Source organism: Pteronotus mesoamericanus, unplaced genomic scaffold, assembly GCF_021234165.1.
Source record: "Pteronotus mesoamericanus isolate MK-2021 breed Mesoamerican mustached bat unplaced genomic scaffold, CSHL_Meso_final contig_20, whole genome shotgun sequence".
In the NCBI taxonomy this organism is placed as follows: Eukaryota; Metazoa; Chordata; class Mammalia; order Chiroptera; family Mormoopidae; genus Pteronotus; species Pteronotus mesoamericanus.
In genome coordinates, this window is record NW_026555085.1 from 53,344,824 (window position 1) to 53,370,238 (window position 25,415).

At 36.6% G+C, this 25,415-nt stretch overlaps 1 protein-coding gene and 1 pseudogene across 1 annotated transcript in view; both read left to right on the plus strand.

Moving 5' to 3' along the window:
* Window positions 1–15,555, plus strand: part of FHL5 (four and a half LIM domains 5) — a 29,637-nt gene extending 14,082 nt beyond the window's left edge. The window contains exons 2-6 of the mRNA XM_054568867.1: window positions 3,314–3,484; window positions 4,307–4,481; window positions 5,341–5,510; window positions 10,165–10,351; window positions 14,982–15,555. Coding sequence (XP_054424842.1) covers window positions 3,326–3,484; window positions 4,307–4,481; window positions 5,341–5,510; window positions 10,165–10,351; window positions 14,982–15,145 — 855 coding nt within the window. The 5' untranslated portion in view covers window positions 3,314–3,325 and the 3' untranslated portion in view covers window positions 15,146–15,555. The remainder of the gene's footprint in view (window positions 1–3,313; window positions 3,485–4,306; window positions 4,482–5,340; window positions 5,511–10,164; window positions 10,352–14,981) is intronic.
* Window positions 6,788–6,948, plus strand: LOC129067957 (uncharacterized; annotated as a pseudogene).
* Window positions 15,556–25,415: the final 9,860 nt, after the last annotated feature.

Genomic DNA, 25,415 nt, shown 5'->3' on the forward strand with positions numbered 1-25,415 from the left:
ATACTACCTTGTTCAATGAGGCTTCCGAAATGCTCTTGACTGGCCGTCAGCCCCCTGCCTACCCTCAGAGCAGCAATTCAAATGATAAAATCCTAAATGGGAAAATGTCTGCAGGTAAATTCATTTAAATACATTTCAAATTAAGATTCTGCATCGACTGTGGGAGCAGGGGGGATGGATGGATGGAGGAGGGCAAAGGGACAACTGTGATAGAATAACAATAAATAATAATAAAAAAGGCAAAAAATAAAATAAAATTCTATCATTGAAATTAAAACAAAAAACAAACACCCGATTCTGCATTCAGTTTCTGTCTCTGTCCAAGTTCAGTACATCAATCAGATATGTTTTAAAGACTTCAATATTTTGTAGTAACATTTTCCTAGAGCATTTTATTATTCCTTATGTCATTTGGATTTAAATTCTGTCAAGTTCTCCCCTGAGGAAAAACAGAATCAAATTTGCTTTAAAGAATCAATGAAAGACCTGAACGGGCAATTGAAATAGCCATGCAGCACTTTTGGATGAGCATAGATGCGTTTATGCAGGCAGAGTGAAGCTACTGCGAATAGCCAGATGAAAATTAAGCCAGAAAACAAACTGTAAAGAACAGTTGCACTTTGACACATACAAAAGTAGTGACTATGGCATCACTTGTATCTACTTAGCAAAATTTATAGATCATGTATCAGAGATAGAAGTAACCTTAGATACCATTTACTGTATATCCTCTACTTTAAGACATGTAATCAATGTGATGATTTTATATAGTATTACCTGCCTCCATGGGGAATGAAAAAGTGTAAGCAAATCAATATACTAACTTATAGTTGATATTTACAATAAAGGATATATGGTAATTCAATTCCCTTAACTAAATAAAATTCCTCAGAAACACATCTGCATAGACACATCAGAAACCGAATGCCCACATTATTATCTAGTACATTTCAACTCCACTGTAAGAAGGAAAAACCCGCTCATTTTTGAAAATTGTAACCTATGGCAGTAAAGTAATAGGACACATACAGGTTGTCCTTAATTTGTGCAATGCTTATGCATGAAGCTCACGTATGTTGCAGCCATGTCCTTGCTTTGCACATTTCCATGGTAACTGAGCATTGAGAGACAAAGAGGAAGAACTTTACTGTCTCCCTCTTCTTTCTCTTGCATCTCAAATTGTATACCTCGACAGCTGACCCTGTGAATCAGCTCGCAGAATCCCAAATCTTCCTTGTTAGGACAATTTCCATTACCACCATTAGCATGCAAAACCTGTTTTTGGATATGCCAGAACCATCTGGATTATTTCTCTGTTGACAAACATAAAGAAAGGATGGTTTAATGCATACTACCTCTACTCATTTATCATCCACTAATTTTTAAAAACCTTTTAAAAATAAAACTTCACATATGTGGGAAAGAATGTTTCTTGTATATATGTAAAGTACAAGAAATAACAAATTGACTAAAGAAATTAAATGTGTCTTATATATTTGAAAACCTCTACCAATTTTGTAATCCTTTTGGTGGTTTCTTCATTTTATAATACAGCAGAAGCCTTACAAAATGGAAGTAGTCTGGGCGTTCCCAAGTCCTGAGAGGCCAGGCTTCACAGCGCTATTATGTACATCTAACACTAAATAAATAGGCATGCTGAAAGTGGTATTTTCCATATTAAGTGATAAAAGTTAAAAGTATATGCCCTATTTCACTAATAAGAGATAAACACTTGATCATTGTAAATGAAAATAATACTTGCATTTTAAAACCTTTCAAGGGAATCAGATCTATTTTCTTCCTGTTTCCAATCCCTCATTCACACATTAAACATGCTTGCACTCCCTAGGAAGGCACATTTCTGTAAAATTAATCAAATATGAAATTCAATGTTCCTTCCATATAATTTTGGGATGTTCCATTGGGAACTTTCTAGTCTGAATTTTCATATTTCCTGGGAAAAGACTCACAGGTTTCAAATTCACAATCTTTTCTCTATTAGTGGAGAACAATATAGCAAAACTGCTACACACAGAATCAATGAAAATGTATATTCAGCAAGACACTCTGCTGGAAACATCATCATTAAAATTAAAGAAGGCAAAATGAGCAGGAATACAGTTGAAATGTAGCAAACAAAAAGTAGCATTTATAATGCTGTAAAAAGCAGCAAATAATTGATTGATTTTCTGATTTTGCAAACATTTAAAAAATCTGAGGTGGAAAGTAGAAAATATTCATAGCTCTCGATATATTCCAGAGATGATAAATCTCCCTTTTGAAGACAATCAGTGTTACTGCTTTTGATGACAATGAAAAACTCATGTGTAATGTCTTAAGTAAACTTTTTGAAATCTATATTTTGTTCTTTAATGGTTTTCCTAAATATACAAAATAACTACAATTCTTACCCTGGCCTTGGCCTTATATTTCATATCAGCTTTTCATTCTGTAAGATGCTGCTGCTATTATTCATTCTACATAATGTTATGTAGAAAAGCTATAACTCTTTCTACCATTGGTGGTTTTATATACACTTCTACATCTGGGCAATTGTTCAACTATAGTCACCAAGACCTGGCACTTGGATTGAATCCTACCTTCAAAAGAGTTTCATTTGGCCAGCTTGGTGTATGATATTTAAATGAAAATGCCCAGGAGGCAAGTCATAAACAGGCTAAAGCAAGAGATTTTGGAGTCAACAGAATGATTGAAGTCACAGGCAAGGAGCATGTCCCAAGGGAGACTATATGGTACAGGAAGATCTTAGGACTAATGTGTCCAAATCATTAGGTACCCGATAAAGATTTAAGAACTAAAAGAAGGCATGGAAAATGCAATGTACTCTATTAATAATTTCTATTTCAGTTAGGATAAAAAAGATGTTCTTATCTCCATGGGATTCTGCCCCCAGCACTTTCCAACAAGAAAGTAAGTGATGACAGTTAGCGAAAGCCCTATCGACAGTTCACATTTCTATCCCTGCGGTGAAACCATCCTATTTCAGCACAGATCACATTCTCATTGAATCCCACATTTAGTGAATGATGACTGCAAGATGTTTTGCACAATCTGGCTTTGGTGGCTTGGTGCATTTTCTTAGCGAAATACACAAGAACTGCCGTAACAGGAGTGTGGCCTTTCTTAAATCGCTCCAAGTTGAACCGTGACTGTAGCCTATTTTCCTAAATTGGTGAATTTCCTCTTAAGAAAATATAAATTCATTACAGTGCTTGACCCCCATTGAAGTTTTGTAATCTCTGAGAACAACAAAATTTGCTGTTATATACATGAATCCTCTACTTATTCACAGGATCGAAACAAAATGACAGCTTCTCAGTTTGACTGTCAATACTGCACAACATCACTTCTTGGGAAGAAGTTTATGCTGAAGGATGGCAACCCATACTGCCTTTCCTGTTACGATCGTGTCTTTTGTAACTACTGTGAGGAGTGCAAAGAAACAATTGAATCAGATTCCAAGGTAGGTCTTACCTTAGTTTGCAGACAAAAGCTTTGGATTGCCTCGTTTCCTTTAATTAACTGTCAATACTCTATTGCTCTGCTACTATATAAGGATCTTCCAAGTCACCATCCATCAAGTTCCAAGCGCTATGTTTAGCAGTATGAAATATCACACATACTTTAACCCTCACAGTGACTTTAAGAGACAGTTTAGGGTGCTAAATATTAAAGAGGTTAAGTTATCTGTCCAAAGTTACACAAATAAAATGTTGCATTACCTCTGAAATCACAAGAGTATAAACTAATAAATACATAGATAATTGGATGTGTAAAGATTCAAAAATCAATGTTTTCTGACTTCAAATCAGCCTCATCTCCATATCCATTGTGTGCCGATACCTTCACACATACAGGTAGTTCCTCCCACAGGCACATTATTGTATTTTTCCTTTTTCCTTTTCATCATTTTGCTCTTTTTTTTAGTTAGACGGTGTCAAGATTTTGTTTCTTTGTCAAATAACAGTAAGATGACAATCTAAAAGTAAAGATTGTTCCGTGAAAAACCCCTCTTGTTCATAAAAGGAAGGCAGGAAAACTTGAAGTAGGAAAGGGTCCATTTATTTTCCATCTGTCTTTGGTGACCAACCAAGAAAGCCCCAAGCTCTAGCTCTGAGTTGCCCCAGGGAGTCTCCTGTCTCTGGGTAATGGTATCAGTAGCAACTTTCCTTCGAGCTACCCGCACAACCTACTGGCACCAGAGTCCCACGAGCCTTAGTTGTGTCTTATAAAATTGCCTGCTTTATCGCAAACACATTTAATTAAGTTTTTCACTGTCTTGAAGGATCTTTGTTACAAAGGCCGGCACTGGCACAAAAGATGCTTCAACTGTGCCAAGTGCAATCACTCTTTGGTGGAAAAGCCTTTTGTGGCCAAGGACGAGCGCCTGCTGTGCTCGAAGTGCTATTCTAATGAGTGCTCCTCCAAGTGCTTCCACTGCAAGAAGACCATCATGCCTGGTAAGATCAAAGGCGGGTTGGCTCTCTAACTGAAGCTGCAACACTTTGAATTAAGCCCAAGCACAGGAAAAATATGGCAGCTAGCAACAAAACCTGCCTCTGAGGAAAACACCTTTCTTGCTATCTCTTGCTCTCATGTAGTGTACTGTAGAAATAAATTATTATTATTTCCGTCTTGAATGGGTAAATTAGGGTGTTCTGTGTATTTTCATAAACCTAAGACATAGGAACATTTTGAACTAGAATGTGAGCCATAGAATAAAGGTAAAATCTATACCAATAATACTAACATTGCATTAAACGCCCTGCCCTATATAGAACCAGTGGCAGGTTTTGTTCTCCCTTAGGGAAGAAAAGGATTCACTACACTTACAGGCCAGCACTAATTCTGTTTTGATCCTCTTCTCAGTATAGACAGCAACATAAGAACACAATTATGGCTTATTTTCTTATTATGGCTTCAAAGAATGTCTGGGAGATCATAGCTGCACACCGTCAATCCCAGGAGTCTGTGCGCTGGCGTTCCTAATGTTCCTATAATGGTGATTAGGGCCCAGTTTATCTAAACCGCACGCAGCCTTTCCAAGTCTCCACTTATAATACTTTCACATTTCAAAATTGTAGCTTACAGAGCACAAGAGTTTTCAGGGAAAGTATGATTAACCGTCATTGCGGCTGAACTCTATTCTTTTTACAGATCAATGTTTTGGAAACCAACAAGACATTATTTTTCATAAGGGCAATTAGTTTATTATCTTAACTTTAAAATAGTGTTTTAAGTAATTCGGTATATTTTTGCTTAAAAGAAAACAAAGTTACGCTTGATTTGTACTAACGGGTTCTTACGTTTGGGGTACAGGTTCCCGCAAAATGGAATTTAAGGGCAACTACTGGCATGAAACCTGCTTTGTGTGTGAGCATTGCCGACAGCCAATAGGAACTAAACCTTTGATTTCTAAAGACAGTGGCAATTACTGTGTGGGGTGTTTTGAGAAGGAGTTTGCTCACTACTGCAGCTTCTGCAAGAAGGTAATTATCTGAAGAGAATGAAGCATATGGAATTTTCCAGATCACTCTGCTGCTTTAGCTGCACTACATATTTGAAATGAACTGATACTACAGTGTTATAGCTGCCGTTATACATTGATGCGAGTGTGAATCTGGCATGTCCGACCTGTCATTGTGAGCGTGGCCATCTATATTCTTATCGCCATAAAATTCCACCCAGAACATGACTTTAATATTCCAAAATTTCAAGTGGCCTGATATTCCAGTTCTACTCACTGCTTTACACTACAACATTCATCTCTCTTTGAACAAAATATTACAAAGAAAATAATTTTCAATCCATTCGATTTCAGAGAAATACAGATTTACCTCACAGAGCGATAAAGCGAACCAATTTAAAAAAGAGGTTTCCCTCCTCACATTATGTCTCAGCAATGTAAATGCCATCTTGGCTTGAAGCTTTTATGTTTCTAAAGAGTAAATAGGTAGGCTCAAAAGAGTGATGAGGTCCTTAGGGAAATTCATTAGACATAAAGACAGAAAGAAGGCGAAGAGATTTGAGTGGTTTCCCTCATTTTCAAGTTCTACGGCAGTATCCTGTGGCGCCTTTTGACATGGGTACCCATTCCAAACATATTTTCCAATAGGGAAAAAAGTCACTTTTTCAAGTAAACTTTGCCTAATTCTTTTTTATCTTCTAAGGGTTTTTTCTGGTGAAAGTCACTCCATCACCTTTATAAAGCTTGTCTCTAGTCCATAAAATATGTATATTGATGTTCTCGAAGAAATCCTTGACCTGTGAGGCATCACCAGTTTAAAATAGCACTATAAATTGTAACAAGAAAACTGAATCATGAAAATACATTGGATTAGTACAGTCATTTCTAAACACTTGATATATGGATTACTTTGGCAGATCTCTTTGGACCTTTTGTATACTTGCATCTGGACAGCTAGAAGGCTCATTTCCACTTTCTATAAATGCATGTGCAAACATACATGCACATAAATGCACACCCAGTAATTTCTGAGGTACATTTAAAATACTACTACTGCATTTGAGGAGCCATCAATAAACCCTTAAATTATAATTTTTAAATTACACTGTAATGATGGCTGAAAATTACAAATGACAGTACTGCGACATCCTATACCCGGAGACTTCCATTACACTACCAGAAACATGACTTAGAAAATGACTTTAACAACAACAGTCAGACCCTGTGACTGTGTGACATGTGAAGCTCCAAAAAATCACCAAAGTCAAAGACATGCATTTAGAAACAGATGCTGGAAATAAGACTATACTTTCAGGGATCATTTCTATAGTTTGTTATTAGAAACAGATGCTGGAAATAAAAATGGATAGATTTATCTCATTATGTTGAAGGAAAATTAAGTTGGCCATTTTTAGGCTATTTCTTAAAGATTTACCCTAAGATATTAATGAGACTTATGGGAATTACCTTAAACACATTTATTGGGGGACACAATATAAAGTTTCTTTCAATACAGTAAGGATTCAGAGGGGAACTTCTCTAGTACTTCAACTGCCGAGCACTGTCTAGGGCCAAAGCACTGGCATTTCCCAGGTTATATGGGAGCCTGGCCTATATTTAGGATATGATTTGAGGTCACCAAACATTTATGAAATGTTTATACTGGGTAGTAGACAGATCATGGCATGCCAGACTATTTTCTATTTAATTTTTTAAGCCACAAGTCCTTTAAAGAAAGCCGGACATAAATATTTCTCATCAAGATGATCCAAGCTGAAGAAAAACAATTCATTTCAACCCAACCAAAGATCAAATATATAAAACAAAACAAAATAGGCAAAACCTACTTAACAGTCAGGCCCTTAGAACTTTTTTGATCGATTTTATTTTGTGAACAGAAAATTTATTTTCTACCACACAGCAAGTAACCTCAAACTACAGGTGCTTTGAATTCAAGCTTCTTAGGTTTCAAATAGTGTATCCTGCAATTCATCAGCTGTCACGTACGGAGTATGAAATCATTATTGTCTCCACTTCATCAGAAAAGAAACTTAATCTAAATCTTGGGAATAATCAGTGGCAAAAACTAAGCTTGGATATTAGATTCATTTTAACCCACCTACCTCTTCAAGAGGAACATAATCACAAGCAAACTATTTTTTTATTGTCTTGAAATTCTTTTTTTAATTTAATCTTCATTGTATTTTTCCCGTTACCATTTAGTCTCCATATATCCCCTCTCCTAGCAGTCACCACGCTGTCGTCCGTGTCCATGAGTCCTTTCTCCATTTTGCTCCATCCCTCCGCCCCCTCACGAGCTGTCATCTGCTCTGCCTCTATGAGTCTGCACCCATTTTCCTGGTTGGTTCAATTTGTTCATTACAGTCCACATATGAGTGAAATCATATCGTATCTGTCTTTCTCTGACTGGCTTTTTCTACTTAGCATAGTGTTCTCCAGGTGCAACCATGCTGTGGAAAAGGGTAAAACTTTCTTCTTTTTTGTGACCAAGTAGTACCCTATTGTGTAAATGTCCATAGTTGCTTTATCCACTCATCTACTGATGGCCACCTGGGCTACTTTGAGTTCTTGGCCATTGCAAATAACACTGCAATAACCACAGGAAATAGACATTTATCCATAGAGGGCATACAGATGGCCAATAGACATATGAAAAGATGCTCAGCATATTTAATCATCAGGGAAATGCAAATTAAAACCACAATGAGGTATCACCTCACACCTGTGAGAATGGCTGTCATCAATAATTCAACAAACAAAAGTGCTGGCAAGGATGTGGAGCAAGGGAACCTTTTTGCACTGTTGGTGGGAATGCTGATGGGTACAGTCACTATGGAAAGCATTATGGAGATACCTCAAAAAATTAAAAATGCATCTCTCTTTTGACCCAGCGATCCCACTTCTGACAATATATATGAAGGAACAAAAGCAAATTATTTTTAATGTTCCAGAGCATCTTCTCCCCAATTAAATAGTCTTTGCTATATATATCATTTTATTTTGCTGTGAATATATTTGTTTCAAGTTTGTATCTTTTAAGCACTGCCTGCTAATCAGTTGACCAAACAAATCAAATGACTCTTCAATTCTGCTATGCCTGCCTGCTGTAAGGCATTCAAAGTCAGCAGGGAATATTTTAAATTGCTCATGTTCACACACACCATTATGTTTCCCATTTACTTAGTTAGAATAGTATAGTTTTTTTTTCCTTTAGGAAAAATAAATTTTCTTTCAAATACCGTTAATTTTTTAGATATTTGTTGTTAGATTTTAAAATATCTTTAATATACGTGTCCAAAAACCCTCTGTCACAGACAAATAATATATTTTTTAAATTCGCCGATGATATGATTGATGGCCTAGAACAGGCTCTCCATTTTTGCATCTAGTTAATTTAAATGCAAAGATTACAAGAGCCATCTCAGATACAACATAGTTTCAGTCTTTCCAAGACACAAACACATTCCAAGTCACACAGATACTGCAGGTCAATAGAAATGGTTCTGAAAGATGTTATGACTTAAAAACTGTTACACAAGAAGAGTTGTCTAGTATTTATCCATCTGATTCTAAAGAAAGATGTCTCTGCATTTTAAAAAGTGGAATCCATGGATTAAACTAGTTTAGAGAAATATTATATTATGGAGGAATAATAACCATCTCTGACAAAACTCTAGCACATCATACATTGAGGCTCAATGTACAACCAGTGCTCATTACTTCGAGTCCTAAAGCTAAAAACGCACACAGTTGCCCGCAGTACCCCATTTGTGCTAGATGCAATACTGGAATTGCTTTCCGAACACTTCTTCCTCTTGGTGTTCATTTATTCATTCATTCAACATGGACTTAACTGTTGACCACTCCAAAGTTATCTTGCAATATTGTGATAGTGTTTAAGCACACGGGCTGTGGAGTCAGATTGTGCAGGTTTAAATGCTAGTTCTGTGCAACCCTGGTAAGTGACGCCCTCTCTAACCCCAAGTAATTGCTCATCTTTTAAGAGAGAAAGGTAACAGTCCCTACTGTGTAAAGATGTTGAGAATAGTAAGAAGAGGTCATTCCTTAGCACAGGGCTGAGGACTGAAAAAAAAAGAAAACAAAACACTTAAGAAGTTTTAGTAATAATTAGCAGACAATGGTGCTTATCAGTTCCATTCAAGGTTGTTACTGCTGGATATTCTTGAACCTAGAGTAAATCCTTCAGGGGGAGAAAAAAAAGCAAGCTTTTTTTTTTATCCCCAGAATCCTTAAAAGGTAAACATGGAACACAGTATAGGAAATATCTTAGTTCGAATGGCAGATCTTTGAATACCAACAAGAAAGTCATAGAAAGATGAAAAAAGGAAGCAACAGCCAACTCTTTTTTGCATCATTCAGGATCCACTAAGGCCCTGCTTCTTTTTCCACTCCATCATGGGAAAAAAATTAGGATATTTATCACCAGCTCCCTATAGCCTTTCCTAATTTCATCCCTATAGCCTTTTGCTTCTCACAGCAATTCAAAAGGGAAAAAAAAGAAAAGAAAAAGAAACCATAGGGAAAGGAAAGCCTGATACAGGGTGATCAAGTAGCCCAAAGAACCACTTGTGGATCCAGAAGAGAATCGAAAAACAGCTCTCACAGTTACCACCTTTTTTGCGATCCTTTGGCAGGTGATAACTTCAGGTGGGATAACGTTTCGTGACCAACCATGGCATAAGGAGTGTTTTCTGTGTAGTGGCTGCAGGAAGGAGCTCTGTGGAGAAGAGTTCATGTCAAGAGATGACTATCCATTCTGCTTGGACTGCTACGACCATCTTTATGCCAAAAAGTGTGCGGCCTGCACCAAGCCCATTACCGGTGAGTTCTTCCATGCAGTCCTCCCGGGAGACAGCTATGGCTACGTTAATGTTACATAGTTTATTTCAACAAGGCAAGTTAAAAAATGGGTAATCTTTTCCTTATGTTTGTTCTTTGAGATAAACACAAAATGTGTAAATGAAAATATTACCCAGGCCACTCAAGATAAGTATAGAGTATAATTAGGGTAACTATGCTCTGCAGAGGGTAATTAATGCTAAACCTAATGGTGCTGACTCTCAGTGAAAGTAATGGTTCAGAGAAAGAGGAAAACAGGATGAACTGAGAGGTCAGAGAAGACCTGCATGAGGAAGCCTGATCTGGGCTGAAGCTTTTAAGGATTTGAGTGGGAGGAAGGGATACTTGGAAATCAAAATCCTGCCTAATTCCAAACAAGGGTGAGGGGACCTCAAAATGGAAAAAGTTTTAATTAAATGTAGGTATTGTACAAAAATCCAAAGCTGTCCAATTAGGATAAACAGGTTAGGAATTAAACTTCATTTTAATATGCATCTAAAAAATGTAGTATTCTCTTTTCTCCCTTTTCCCTTGCCGTAAGTTTTAGCTGTGAATAAATGAAGAAAAACAAGGGCACCTTCTGCTGAAGAAACAAAGTACTTGTGACGTGATTTGTAAATAACATAAAATGGTGAATCATTGTGTTAAGTAGATTTTCAAAGTAAAAATAATGCATCTTCTTGTCTTCTAAATATTGAAGTAAGTTAGAAGTTTTTGCTGATAATTTAGTTTCTGGTATCTCTCAGTCAAAGAGCCAAAAGAAGATTAAGAAAACTATCAAAAGACTGATTATTCTAAATCACTGGGCTCTTCTGCTATAGTAAAAGAACTAACGTTAACATGGCACATGAGAAATCTAGCGGCTATTCTTTTAGGCAATTTATAGTCACTGAATAATGTGGAAGACTTCCCCATTCCTGTTATTTTAAGATTACATATTTTTTTTATTTCAGTTTATGTAACATGGAATTAAAGATTATTATATCCTTCTCCTCCATTGTTAAGTATATCCCAAAATAAAAGTTGAATCTTCATCAGTCTATAAAGAAGGAGAACAGTTTTGCTGCAAACCCACCTTGGCAGGCTTTCATTGACTTGCAAGTGCAGACGGAGAGTTACCTTGCACACAGAGTACAATCTTATTTGTCTATAGGGGGCACTATGTTTTTCAGACTCTAACACTGGCCCATGGGTTACATCTGGTCAACAGCCATGTTTTGTTTGGCCTGCACATGCTTGGAAAGAGTGTAATGTGATGTAATGTAAAATCCTGTCAGGATGAGCAGACTGCCCTTACATTCTGGAGCCAAGTCACTGTTCTCATGGAGCTAGGTGGCTGCCCCATTGTGTAGGGGCATCCTACCTCTGTTCCTCACACCTTGTTTTCATCACTCGCTTACATCTCCTTTCAGCCCTTTTAAGGACTTGCTTTGGCAATTCCATACAATCAGGCTCCAAAGCTTGGACTCCTAACCATTCTGCTGTCCTGCCATTTCCACATCTGCAACTCCTGCAGTCAAGAGAATAAGCCACTGTCTTCACTGATTTTATCTAGAAAGTAGGGCATACAGAAATGCAATAGTACCTGCCGCTCCAAAATCTCTTTGGTAGGATCTGCAACCGCAACCCAACAGATTCAGTCAACCTGTTCTAGAACACTTTTCTTATATTAGTCAGAAAAAAGGGGGGGTTTCCATGAGGAAATGAGAAAATTAAATGACTCAAAAAGGATTTGAAAACTTCCTGGGGAAGCAAATGGCTAATATTCATCTGCAAAGAGCCTACACAAGCCCTGAACTTGATGAGTTTCAATTCTGATACATAACAGATTCATGTGCTTAAGAAATTTTTTTTTCTGATGGATGGCTGCAGGTCAGTCACTGAGCCCAGCTTTTAAAGGCTCAACCGCAAAACCACATTGTTCTGCATGTAACATAAGGATGATCAGGAGCCAAAGATTTGACCCACAAGTAATCCAAATGCAAGATTATGTATTTAATTTAGAATAATCAGTCTTTTGATAATTATCTTAATCTTCTTTTGGCTCTGTGACTGAGAGATACCAGAAACTAAATTACCAGCAAAAACTTCAAACTTAACTTCAATATTTTTTATCTAATTCTTAAACTTACATGTAAGTTCTACAGCAGTGCTTCTTTAAAACAGCTATTTTAACTAATGTACCACAGGGAATTCTTAAACTGCCATATATTTATCTTCTGAAAGTTGCACATTCATACCAACGATATAGCACCCTAAGGAACTAGGTTACAATGTTTCCAAAATACTACTTTATATTAACTATATCCGTAAATCATTAGATATACATTTTTACTCCATCATAATGAATTTGAGTCATCTGAACAAACTCAAGGTAAAACTATGTATTTTTTTCTCTTTCTCTAACATAGGGACTAACCATTCCAACTTTTCTGGGATAAATAACACAGCCTGATGTAGTGGGAAGTACCCTGGACTAGGGATTCAATTACCTGGGTCTTGCCCCTGCCACTGGCTAGAGTGTGACAGTGGGTAAACAGGTCACCCCTGAGGCCCCCATTTGCCTTATTTTCAAAGTAACAAGTTGAACAGGATCACGTCTTAGCTTTCTTTTATTTCTGTTAATTTTGACTCAAGGAATTTCAAGTATTATGATTTCTTAAGAAAGGGATGCTAATGTTTTGGATTATGTTTTTTACAAAAGATAAACTCAGGCTTAATTTGGTGGAGTTAAGCACATAGGCTGTGCAACCAGATGGCATAGGATTAAATCCAGATCTGCCACCTGCCAGCTGGGTGATTCTGGCAAGTGACTGAACCTCTCTGTGAATTTTCGTACGCAAAATGGAGGTGGTGATACTGCCTACTGCATGCAGGTGAGGTGAGAGCTATATGAAGCAGCAAGAGGTAAAATGTTTAGAATATTGATGGGCTCATTTTCAAGTGCTCAATAAGTGTTAGCTCTTATTCTACTGATTTTCAGGAATAAATGAAGCCAGATAAAAACAGGTGCTGGAGACCTGTTTCCTGAATGACTTTCTTACCGCAAATGGCCCTCACAACCTGAGGGAGTAAGCATATCTAAAATTGAAACAATTTATAAACATCACATGTTAAGCCAGGCCTTTCTTAAAAACCTGCTACCAGACACTTCAGTGTTTCTCCCTCTTTGTAAAATTCTAGAATTGTTTTTACATTTGCAACTTGTGCAAGATTACTAATAAACTCAAGAAAAACTCATGAGCATCAAAATGCTATATGTATAATAATTAATTTTATGAACATATGAAGAGATAATTTACATATATAGACAACATTATTCTTGCAGTCAGTTTATTAATGTTTTGAATAATGTTAAAATAATTAGTTTATTATTGATTTATTAGAAAGTCATGATAGGATCATTAAGAGCAAGTTATAAGTTTAATCAAAGAAAGCAGAGAAATTTGATATAAATATATCTATGACCTAGTAAATTATATGTAAAGACATCAAATAATGTTTCTAGGATGGAAATAAAAGTTCATTATAATAAATTAAGGGGAGTTTATCTGAAATAGAATACTTATTCACTCTTTCCACTTCACCATCCCAAATGGAATATTTGGAAATTCTATGTAAATCAGCACATGAATTATTTTAGCTTCACTCTGTGGGTGACAAGCAAATCACAGGAAGTTCACAGCACTAAGGTCACTTGGAGAAAACTTGGCAAATAAGTAAAGACCCAAACTTAGGGCATCCCAACCCCTTTCCAGTTTCTAGACATTCCTCCTTTTCTGCAACTCCTCAGAATCAATTCCTTGAACTGTACCCTGAATTCGTATGATGGATTTAGAGATAGTGTCTCACTAAGACTCAGAGTCTACTTTCTTAGAAGCACTGTGGCTCAGGTGAGGTCCAAGTGGTAGGGGTTGACAAAGCACTTCTTAGAAAATAATCGTGGGACAGCAATGCCTCAAAGTGGTCAGACTCACAGATCTTTGCCGCAAGCCTAGGCTGAAGCTGTCTCTGGGCAAGGTGATAAGGTCATGTTAGGCTACCTAGTGATAATCTGGATGAAATTCTCTATTTGGGGCTTTTGGAAACTGTCCCAAACCAGAGTATGACCATGGGACTTTATCTGAAGTAAAATTTCATGGAAAAAGAAGGGAGAGAACTAAATGTCATCAAAACATCAGACGTCAGGCTAGAAGTACACATTTATTTTGTTTTATTCTAATGTTGCCTCTTAGAAAACAGGGCACAAGGAAAGAAAGGACAAAGATATCTGTATTTAGGTATCTCTTCCCCCTGCACTGCACTGCATTGCCTTCTCTGTCTTAGCAAGTCCTTATCTGTTTCCAAAAATATGTGCTTTTTATATCCAAATTCTATCTACTTGTGTAATTGTTGAAAAATTTCACTGGGAATCCGACTGGATCCCATCAGTGGAACTTGCTTATGGGTGACATTCCCAGATGGACCCAAAGCCTGGGGACAGCTTTCTTTTTTTTTTCGGTCGCCTGCCTCCGTATAGTCTTGTATCTCCTGTTCCTAGAAGAGTTCCTGATAAAATTCTCAATCTCTTCATTGAAAAGAGGCTTTCCTTCTTTCCCCAACTCCTTTACAGGTCTCAAAGGTGCCAAGTTCATCTGCTTTCAAGACCGCCAGTGGCACAGCGAATGCTTTAACTGCGGGAAGTGCTCAGTCTCCTTGGTGGGAGAAGGCTTCCTCACCCAGAACAAGGAGATCTTCTGCCGCAAATGCGGTTCTGGGGCGGACACTGGCATCTAGAGGGAGGCAGTCCTTCCCTGCCTGAAATCACCTTGGTTTTGTTCTCACTAAATCCAGAACTTGGTTGAAGTCGTATTTCTGACTTAAGTTTTAGAAAATATTCATGTAGAGTTCTTAACAGAAGGATTTGGCAAACACTCTGATTGAACTGTATAATAATTAGAGCACAAAAGAGCACAGTCTTACAGAAAGGAATATATATTAAGTCACAAAGTCACCTCTCCTTGCAAAATACTGCACTCTGCTGTTAGAAATGTGGGAAATTATCTCTTTTTTGTAATCAGGTATATGACCTAACCAGAAAAGTCATGGATGTTATTACAGAAGACAGATGTTTCCCAAAACTGCAGAGTAAAAATGAAATAAAGAGATCAAATTAAAAGGCATATGTTTGCATTCCCACCAAGCCAGTTGTACGTAACCTGATATGCCTAGTAGGACTACAGTGATCAGGGAAAACTGATCAGCAATCATCACATATAAGAATTCTCTCATTTTATCTCTTTTATTACTCACACATGCTGCCTTGGAAAAACAAAACTGCAATTTGCTCTCATCTGCTTCCACAGCCAGTTGGTTCCCATGTTTAATCAGTGGAACTTGAGAATTGCAGGCGCTATGGCTCCCGTACACTACATACTTATAGCTGGTCCTCTGTACCTGGGATAGTCAAAACACAGGGTTCAACACATTGTGTATTAAATGTAGTTTCAAAGCCCATACAGTTTTTCTAAAGACTTACTGATTTCACGAAAGAAAATGTCTATTCTTTCAAATGAGCTAACCAGGATAATCATTGCCCCCAAAGGCAAACCTTTAAAGTAAATAGATCATTAAATCATCACTTGTGGAAATGAGTTTTAGGGAAGGGATTGAGTGTTGGAACACGGCTTTCATCCAGGTATCTAACGGCAGAATAGAATGCGTAATTAGCTCTGAGCCGCCTGCGTTCTGACTTCTAAAATTACACAGATGATTAATGGAAGACCATAAAAGTGGGCTTTAAAGACATCTAGTAATAATAAGAGCTGAAAAAGAGTAATTCACTGCCGGTGACTGAGGACCTGGAAGGCAGCGGAAGGGAGCCCCAGGGCGGCAGGCAAGCCCTCTCCCCTTTCCTCCGCACCTGCGTCGCCCTCCACCGGGCCCCACAGGTGCCCTCGCAACCCTAAGCAGCCATTCGACAAAGAAGCCCCTTTTCATTGGTCATAAGGGAAGTAATAGCCTTAGTGAAAAGTCTGGCTGCCCCTGGACAACATGTTTCACGCTGTGTGGGACAAATGGAAAGCAACCTCTGCTGCCTGCGGTCCATTATCACCATTTTCAAGTCCACTTGAGTGGGGTAGAGGGAGGTCGGCAGAAGAGACCCACAAAGACATAACATTTTTATGTATCTACTCTCAGATTATGACATAGCATTAAAATTTCTGATTGAAATCTAATTATATGCTGTGGCTGATTGCCATGATTAAAATAGCATCTCGGGGGATTCAATTAAAATTGTTATGGAAACACAATTTTTGAAATAGTTTAAAATGCAAGGACATGCTAACAATTTAGGGATGCTAATAAAAGGTCAGGCTACATAGGCTATTTGAAAGTAGTAATTGTCTTTTTTTTCTGTATTAACAATGCTAAGATATTTTTTTCACATTCACTTTATAAAATGTAGAAACTACTATCAATATTTTTTCCTGATTTGTTTGAAATGTCACATAACAAAGAACTGAATATGCCAATTTTTCTCTGACCTAGAGAATAATAGTGCATTCCATATTTAGAAAACCAAGTCATTCTAAGTCTGGAGAGATTCACAACATGTAACATTGTCTCAGTTAACCAATTATATATAAACGTACAAAATGTAATGTTTTCTTAGTTAAACAATTGGTATTATTTAAGCATTTTGCTGTGTGCAGGGGCGTGATCAGGCTTGAGCTCTTGTGGTGTTGGGGTGAGGGGCGGCCACGTTATGGAAATGAGGGAAATGTCAGGTAAAGAGATCGTTTCCCACAGCACAGAAAAAGTGCCACAAACCTTATCCTATAATGGATATCGGGCCAGTTAAGGAAAAAGTTCTCCAGCTGACCCGTTTAAAGATGGAGTGGGCCGCCTCAGGAAGCAGTGGGCTCCCACTGAGTCACAGTGACAGCTGCCCAGGCAGGAAGCAGAGGCAGAGCCTGTGCTAAAAGCAGCCAGAGGGATTGGACGTAACAGAAACTGCCCCAAAGAGCGAGAAGAAATGAGATTGCTAAAAGAGAAAGGGTCAGACGAAAGGAGAATATTACCTCAGGATAAAACGTTTACATTTGGTATAAGAAGCAATAGAAAGTTACCGAAGATTCCTAGGTAGAGGAGAAAAAGCACCACAGCAGTGTTTGAGAAAGATCATGCGAACGATTCTGCGTGGCCTAGAACTGGAGAGGACGGGGTCCAAAGTCTAGGACTCCTAATGTGTGTGGTTAGTGGCAATCAAAGTGAAAAGAGAAAATAAGTATTAATAAGTAATAATAACAGCTACACCTGTGAGACAACAAATCAAAATATTTCATGTGGTCATGTTGTGATTAAAGATGACAAAAATGCAGAAAAGACTTTCTGTGTCCATGCTAACAGGTAGGGTGCCCAAGAGCTCAATTTTCACTTTACCAATAGACCTTAGAACAATTCAGGTCCATTGGTTCAATGAAGTGTGATAATGCTACCATCATGAGTTCAAAACTTACATAGTCAATATCATTGTAAAAAACCCCAAATTCTGTGGTATGTTGTACCACAAATGAAAAATCAACCCAAAAATATCTCTGATGTTAGTGGCGCCATTTTTTAATTTAAGTAACATATTTTTAATCTCTCTGGCACATTAATAATAATTCATATTTTAAATAAGAAAATGATTGTTACAGTATCTTTTAGATATATTCAATTGAGCACATATATTATTCTCAAATACATTAAGAGATATTTACTTTTGCAATAATATGGCTTTTACTTAACTGACAAATATTGGTTTTCAAACTTTCTAACGCTAAATAAATTTGCATTGTACATATTTCTCAAATTATTTTTAGTTTTAGTTTTTACATTAACTGAATAGTAAACAGAATAGATATGAATAACTTCGTGGTGTTTCTGCTTTTCTTACATAAGGAAGCACGATGACTTTTATCTTCTTGTCCTATCCATTTTTACAACACACAAATTAACTATCAGATACAATTTCAGGGCATTAATTGAAAAAAAAAAAACATAATTGAATTCTCTCTGACCCAAACATTAGCACCTTTCCTGTGAACCACATCTGTGTTTGTTCTTACAGTGATCAACTTTATAAATATTCTAAACTAAGAAGAATTATTTTACTTCTAATTGTCATTTCTATGATTCTAAATATATTGTGTCACAAGTAGTTCACTTCAATTGAATTTTCCCATTTTGACTGAGAAAGTCTTGGCTAATTTCTTACTATTTCTATACTGGAGGAATAGTTAAAAGTCTTGTTTTATCTAAAGCAAAATTTGTTTTAACAGAGGCCTTCATGAAACTTTAACTAATCTGCAATGGTTAAGTTCTCTCCAGAGCTGCATTAGATTATGTATGAATTCATTGAATGTCAGAATATGCTTCACAAAGAAATACTTGAATGAATGTATCTCACAAAACATTTCCAGTTCACTTAAATAAATCACATGGCTTTGAAATATACTGAAATTTTAATGGGTACTCAAATGGTAAACTTTATGCCTTGGAATAGAGTTTCTTCAATGAAAGAGTCATAAAATCAATATAAATTATACTTGCTAAAATATTTTGTCCTCAACATCTTCCCCCAGAAGCATCAGGCTTTTAGATCATTATTCTACTGGAAACATTTCAAGAGTCAGCTGAGATAACTGTAAAGAAATGTTTGAGGAACTTTGAGATCCTTTTCCCAGGGAAAGAGAAAGGTGCTCTCTCAAGACTTGAGGGAAATGTCATAAGATAGATTGATCTTACAATTTCTCCAAAGTTACTGTATGCAGATTTTGTTATCCCAACATAATAAAGGACACCAAAAAGCACAAATATTGAGTCTTCACTTGAAACATCCAATTCAAGACAACTTAAAAAACAAGTCCATCCACTCAGTCATTCATGTGTCTTCCTAGATGTTACTAAAATAGCAGCATCCTGAGAGAATTGGAGAAGTTCTTTTTCAGAATTATGAAGTCAGAATTTTCCCAGATCTGGCTTTAGAACCAGATATTCTGTTAAAATGGGGTTGGGGAAAATATTTCTAATTTGGGAATCAAAATGGAGGATAAAGAAACAGAAGAGATTTATGCTCAAGTGTGAGCCTATAAAAGAAAGAACAGGATCTATATGTATTTGGAATGGCTGAATTATATTTCTCTGTGGTTGAGAAGATGAACAGCTCACTGTGGTAGAATTATGATCCATGTCACAAAGGAGCAGAGAGTATTTGGGTCAAATATTTTCCCACGAATGGTAATAAACTTATGAAGTAGATGTCCATAAAGGGTTCTCTGAATGAGCAACATTAATGAGCTCAACAGACATCCATTCAATGACTCAAACAGTGACACTAAATACTATTCCCACCACACACAAAAACAAAAATCAAATTTGATACTTATGAAAGTTCACACACTGAATTCCAAAGGCTTATTCTTTATGCAAATGACAGAATATCCCTGATTTGTCTCTGTAGCATCATTTATGAAGCTATTTAAGAATTCCAACCCAAGCTCTCCAACAAGAAATAATTGAGGGAGGGTGGATAAAGAAAAAGAAAAGAAAAAAAGTGATTAAAAATATTGACATTCCTGAAAAAGTAGAAAATAAAATTGAATTTTAAAAACGTTTTTCCCTATATAATGAAAAATTTTCAAAACCTAAGATTATTCAAAGGAAGCAAAATAGAGAAAAAAATTGATAAAATTCCATATTTAAGAATTATAATTTGTTTCTGTCACCTCCCCTCAAGGGAAATTAATTTTTCAGATATCACCAATGAATATGTAGTCACCAAAGTCCATAATCTTCAAGTTCATATGTTGTTGTGTGGTATTTTGCCATTGTTGGCCGTCCCTTGTTCTTTCAAAATCTGACTGTAGTCATTTCACTATACATATGTATATCAAATTATCATGTTGTACACCTTAAGTATATATAATTTTTATTTTTAAAAATAAAATAATTTTAAAATTAAAAATAAAGCCCTCACAGGCAGTTGCCATCAAGTAGTGTTCAGAGCAATGTTAAAAACAGATCCTTTCAAATAGTAAATAATGTTCAATATTTTTATTTTTATAATTTTTTTATGTTCAATACATTAGGCTCATTATTTTCATACACTTCTGGGTGGAGAAAAGTGTTTCTGGAAGGCAATTTGAGAGCCTTAAATTCTTCATACACTTGGACCAAGAAATTCCAATTTCTAAGAATTTATACTGGGAAAATTACTGGTGAGCTATACAAATACTTCAGTACCGAAGTACTGGAATGTGTATTGCAGTATTATTTAAAACAAACAAAAAAACCCTAACAAGAAACCAACTTAAAGTTTCAAAATAAAAAAGAATAATTCTAGTACCTACTCACAGTGGAATACTTTAAAAGCAGAGATTTAAAAAATTTAAGAATATTTAGTGACATGAAAAAATATAAATAACATAACATTGAGTGGAAATATAATGTTATAAAACAACACATATGATATTATCCAATGTGGCTAAATTTATTAATTTGTGTGTGAATAAAAACTCTGCAAAAAAGATGGTAAAATATTAACATTAGTAAAATAAAAAAGTTTCTACCAACAGCATCCATCACACCAGTCTGTCTTATGTCTCCTAAAGCTAACTGGCACACCATCTTTCACATATTTCCCTGAAACAGAGATTCCCAAATATTCTCTTCTTAAGCTTCTTGCTCTACATTTTTTTGTCAGTGAACTCATCTAGTTTCATGATTTCAATTACCTTTTCTGTGTAGCTGATCCCAAGTCTATGTGTCCTCCCCTAAATTCTTTTCTGAGTTCCAGGTTCAAGTTTCCCTCTGTCCTCTGTAACTCAGTATAATGTGGACAGCTCACAACTTTATTATCTTCCCTACAAATTCCACTTATCTTCTTATGTTCCCCATCTTAGTTAATGCATTATCCAAATAGAGCTTTTAGAATTTATGCCTTGAGCATATAAAAAGGTGCTCAACACCACTAGTTATTAGGAAAACTCAAAACTACAAGATAGCATTTCACACCATCTGTAGTAGCTGTAACAAGGCAGGCAATAAAAAATAACAAGTGCTGTCAGGAGGAAGAGAAACAGTAACCCTCACACTTTCCTGGCCTAAGGCACCCATTTGCAAAAACAGTTCAGCAGTTTCTCAAAAACTTAAATATAAAACAACCATGCAACACACCATTTCTACTCCTAGATATGTATCTACCTGTGTGAAATAAAAAGATATGTCTACATAAATGTTCATGTCAGCATTATTAAAAATTGCCCTAAAATGAGAACAAACCAAGTATTCAATTGATGGATAAAGAAAACTTAGTAGAGCCATACAATGGAATATAATTCAATCATAAAAGGATGAAGTGCTGCTACATGCCACAACATGGATGAACTTTTTAAAAAATGCTAGGCAAAAAAAGCCAGAAAAAGGGCCACATCTTGTATAATTCCATTTATACGCAAAGTTCAAAAGAGGCAAATTTATAGAGAGAGAAAGATTTGTGGTTTCCTGAGGCTAGGAGAATGGGCTGATTCATTGCAAACGGGCATGAAGGATCTTTGGGGAAGGGGTGAAAATATTCTAAAACTGAAGGTGATAGTTGCATGACTAGGTAAAATTACTAAAAATCATTGAATTATATAACTGAAATTGGTGAATTATATGATATGTAAAGTGAGACTTAATAAAGTTGTTTTTTAAAAACCTGTCTGGGTTCTTCCCCCTCCTCAATCCCTTATATCTCAATTATATTGATAAAAGCCACAATTTTAAAATTTTGCCTTGCAAACTTCTTTTTGATTCCTAAAAATGCCATTCCTTTTAGTTTTTCTGTAACTAGGATTCTTCTCTTATCTGTCTGTGAAATTTTAATCAGATCAAAGTTTCACAAAGTTAACTCCTGTGTGAAATTTTTACTAATATCCCTTAGAAAAAAGGTGATTGTTTTTTCTCCTTCTTTTACAATTCTATGAGCAACGTAAACAACTTAATTTATACTACAGTTAGGAATGGCGGGGGGCGGGGTGGGGGTGGGCAATGTAATTAAAGGATGATGGTATTTGGAGCCAGCAAAACTGGCCTCAGTTCCCAGGTGTGCCGCTGCCTTGGTGTATGACATTTGGTAGTTACTAAGCAACCTGGGCTTCAACTTTCCAACCTTTAACTGGGGTCTGTAATATAAATTTCAAAAAGCTGCTTTGAATACTAAATAAAAAAGCAATTTGCCTCAAATTTACCTAGAACATGTCTAATTTATTTAAAAGTTATGGCAATTACCTTCACCTTTCTTCCCCCGCCCCCACCAACCCAACCCCCTAGATCATACATTTATTCATCTTTTGTAAATCCCATTCCTACCAAAATGTCTGGCACTTGGTAGCAACCAATAAATACTTGCTGAATTTAATTCTAGTTGTGAAAGTATCATTGCTATAATAATATTCCCCCTAGGTTGGTTGCCAGTAACCATGATAAATATGTAAATCCCTGTTGCTACTCACCTTGATCATGTTATATGGAGTTGCCCCAGTAAGAAGCAGCTAGAGTGTAAATTAACACCTGCAATTTCAAGCATCTGCTTTGAATTTTTGAATTTTATATCACTGTTCCCTCTGTTCATAGACTCCTAACCTGTACAGTGTGCTTCTTTCAGCCAGCATTCACATGAGTGTCTTGAGACACTTCTTTTCAGATTTTCTCTGGAGAATAACTGGCTGTGCTGAAGTCTTCTCTTCTTGGGCCCCCAATGTAGAATTCTGTATACACTTGTAGCTTTTACGTTAAGCCAGACCATCTCAAATATTCCTGCTAAACTTGAAGTCAATTTGTCTAATAAATTTTTGTATCATATACTTACGTTAGAAATGTAGTCTTACTTACTTTGCTTAAACTGCAAAATGTATCCTCCCTGTCTCTCAAAAATGCAGAAATTTTCCTTTAACCTATTGCTGAGTCTGTGCAGCTTTGGGCATCTCAAATTCCTTTATCGTACCAGAACAGCATTCCTGGGCTGCCTCAGTTCCCCCAGGGGACAGCAGTCTTCTTGTTCCTCCATATTAAGCTTCCCCTTTTGTTGACAATTTCACTTATCCTGTTTCAGCGATCTCTTTCTCTTAATTTGAATAATTCCCTCAGGACATAATTCAGACCATTCACATAAGTACTTTGGGTGGAATTCCAGAAGGTAAACATCGCAGCACATTTCTTGATCCATATTGCCTGGTTTTTAACCGGCACCCACGATTCTGCTGCCTGATGCCTCTACGCTAAGCTCTGAGTGTGGCTTCTCAGGACGGGATGATAAAAGTCTACAGCTGGCAGACAGCCAGAGATAGGTCCTAAGACTGAGGAAAGTAAAACACTCTGATTATTGAAACTTTAGTCCAGTTCACATTCTTAGGTTTTTCGTGAAATCTCTGTTTGTATGTTTCTACCTAATGACATGAAGCCTTAGCCCGTTTATCAGGAGAATAATATCAGTTTAAGGCTTCATTACCTCTCACCTGTACCCTTTAGATTGCCGCCTATTAAAATATGTTGTTATGCTTCCAAGCCCTTGGATCCTTGTATCTAACCTTCACACTTCCTCTACCAGATATGAACTTCTTAAGCAGTGCCTCATCACTCCACCTTACTGAGCAGCTCTGGCTGGTTCTCCATTAGGTCCCCTCCAAAACCTAGCCCCGCCCTCCCTTCCTGGACATCTCTCTCCGTGCTCCTCCCGCGCTAGAATAGACATCCACGAGAATAGTTTTTGTCTCTTCTACTCACTGCCATATATGTACTACCTAGAATACAGCCTGGCACAGAACAGATGCTTAGATAAGTGCTGGGTGAAAGAATGAAGAAATTTTATGCTTTAGCAAGATCTTGTTACTCATTGCATCCAAAATAAATAAAATCCTAGAGTTTTTTTTCCAACTTGATTCTTTTGCTTAAAATGCCCACTGGTGGAGAACTCCCTACCATCTCCACCTATGCTATTTAATTTCCATGAAAATATGTCCATTATTTAGGTTGCAACTCATAAGACAATTTCTCCAACTTGAAACACCTTCCCCCTTCTCTGCACTTTGTTTACAACTCTGGTCTCCCACATTGTATTTGCTTTAAATTATAGTTAATTCTCCCCCATTAGTTTATGAGAACATTGACTCAGAACAAGGCAATGTCTTATTCAACTTTGTATTTCCCATAATATTGAGTATAAAACAAGCGTAAATGAAGTCTTGTTGATTTTTTTAATTGAACTGAGTCTCCGTATGAGCTACTTCTGAACCTCTCCCTCATAATTAGTAAATACTGATAGCTGTGTAAACAAACACAATGGTAAAACCAATAACGACATTGAAGTGTTTTGCATGGATTTAACCTTTCCAACAGCCCTTTGTCAAATGGAGAAATTGAGGCACAAAGAGGTTAAGTTCTCCAAGTTCCCACAGGTAGTACAAGGAAGAAGCCAAATTCTAAATACAGAGGTTTGGCTTTGCAGCTTATGCTCTTAACCGTGGACACTATTGCGTCCAACATTTCAAAGAAGAAATATTTAAAAGAGCCAAATATAAACACACTTATCTAAGTCACAGGGCTAAAAGTAGGCAAACTTTTAGAAATTGAGCACATTTGCATTTATGTGTTGTCATATGTTATGTGATCAATTTTCTTGACAACATTAAGAGAAATGACAACATAATGGATATCTTTCATTAAAAATAAGTCAAGAAATCAATAAAAATGGAAGAGTATATTTGAGACATAGTTTGTGGATAACTAGTTGTCTTGTTAACACAAAAACATTTCCTTTCAGTAGCAGGAGGCTTAGAAGTCATAGCTTTGTGATAATGTTGATTTTCTAAAAATAAAGACATGGTTTATTCTTTGAATTCTCCACTAGATGGCAGGAAATTGTTACTGTCCAAAGTAACAGTACAGGGTTAGTGCAGGTTCTTTTCTAAGCTTAAGATTTATGCAAATTGCTTTCACCTCAACCCTTAGTAATGCTGGCCTTTTCACACATGGCATTTTA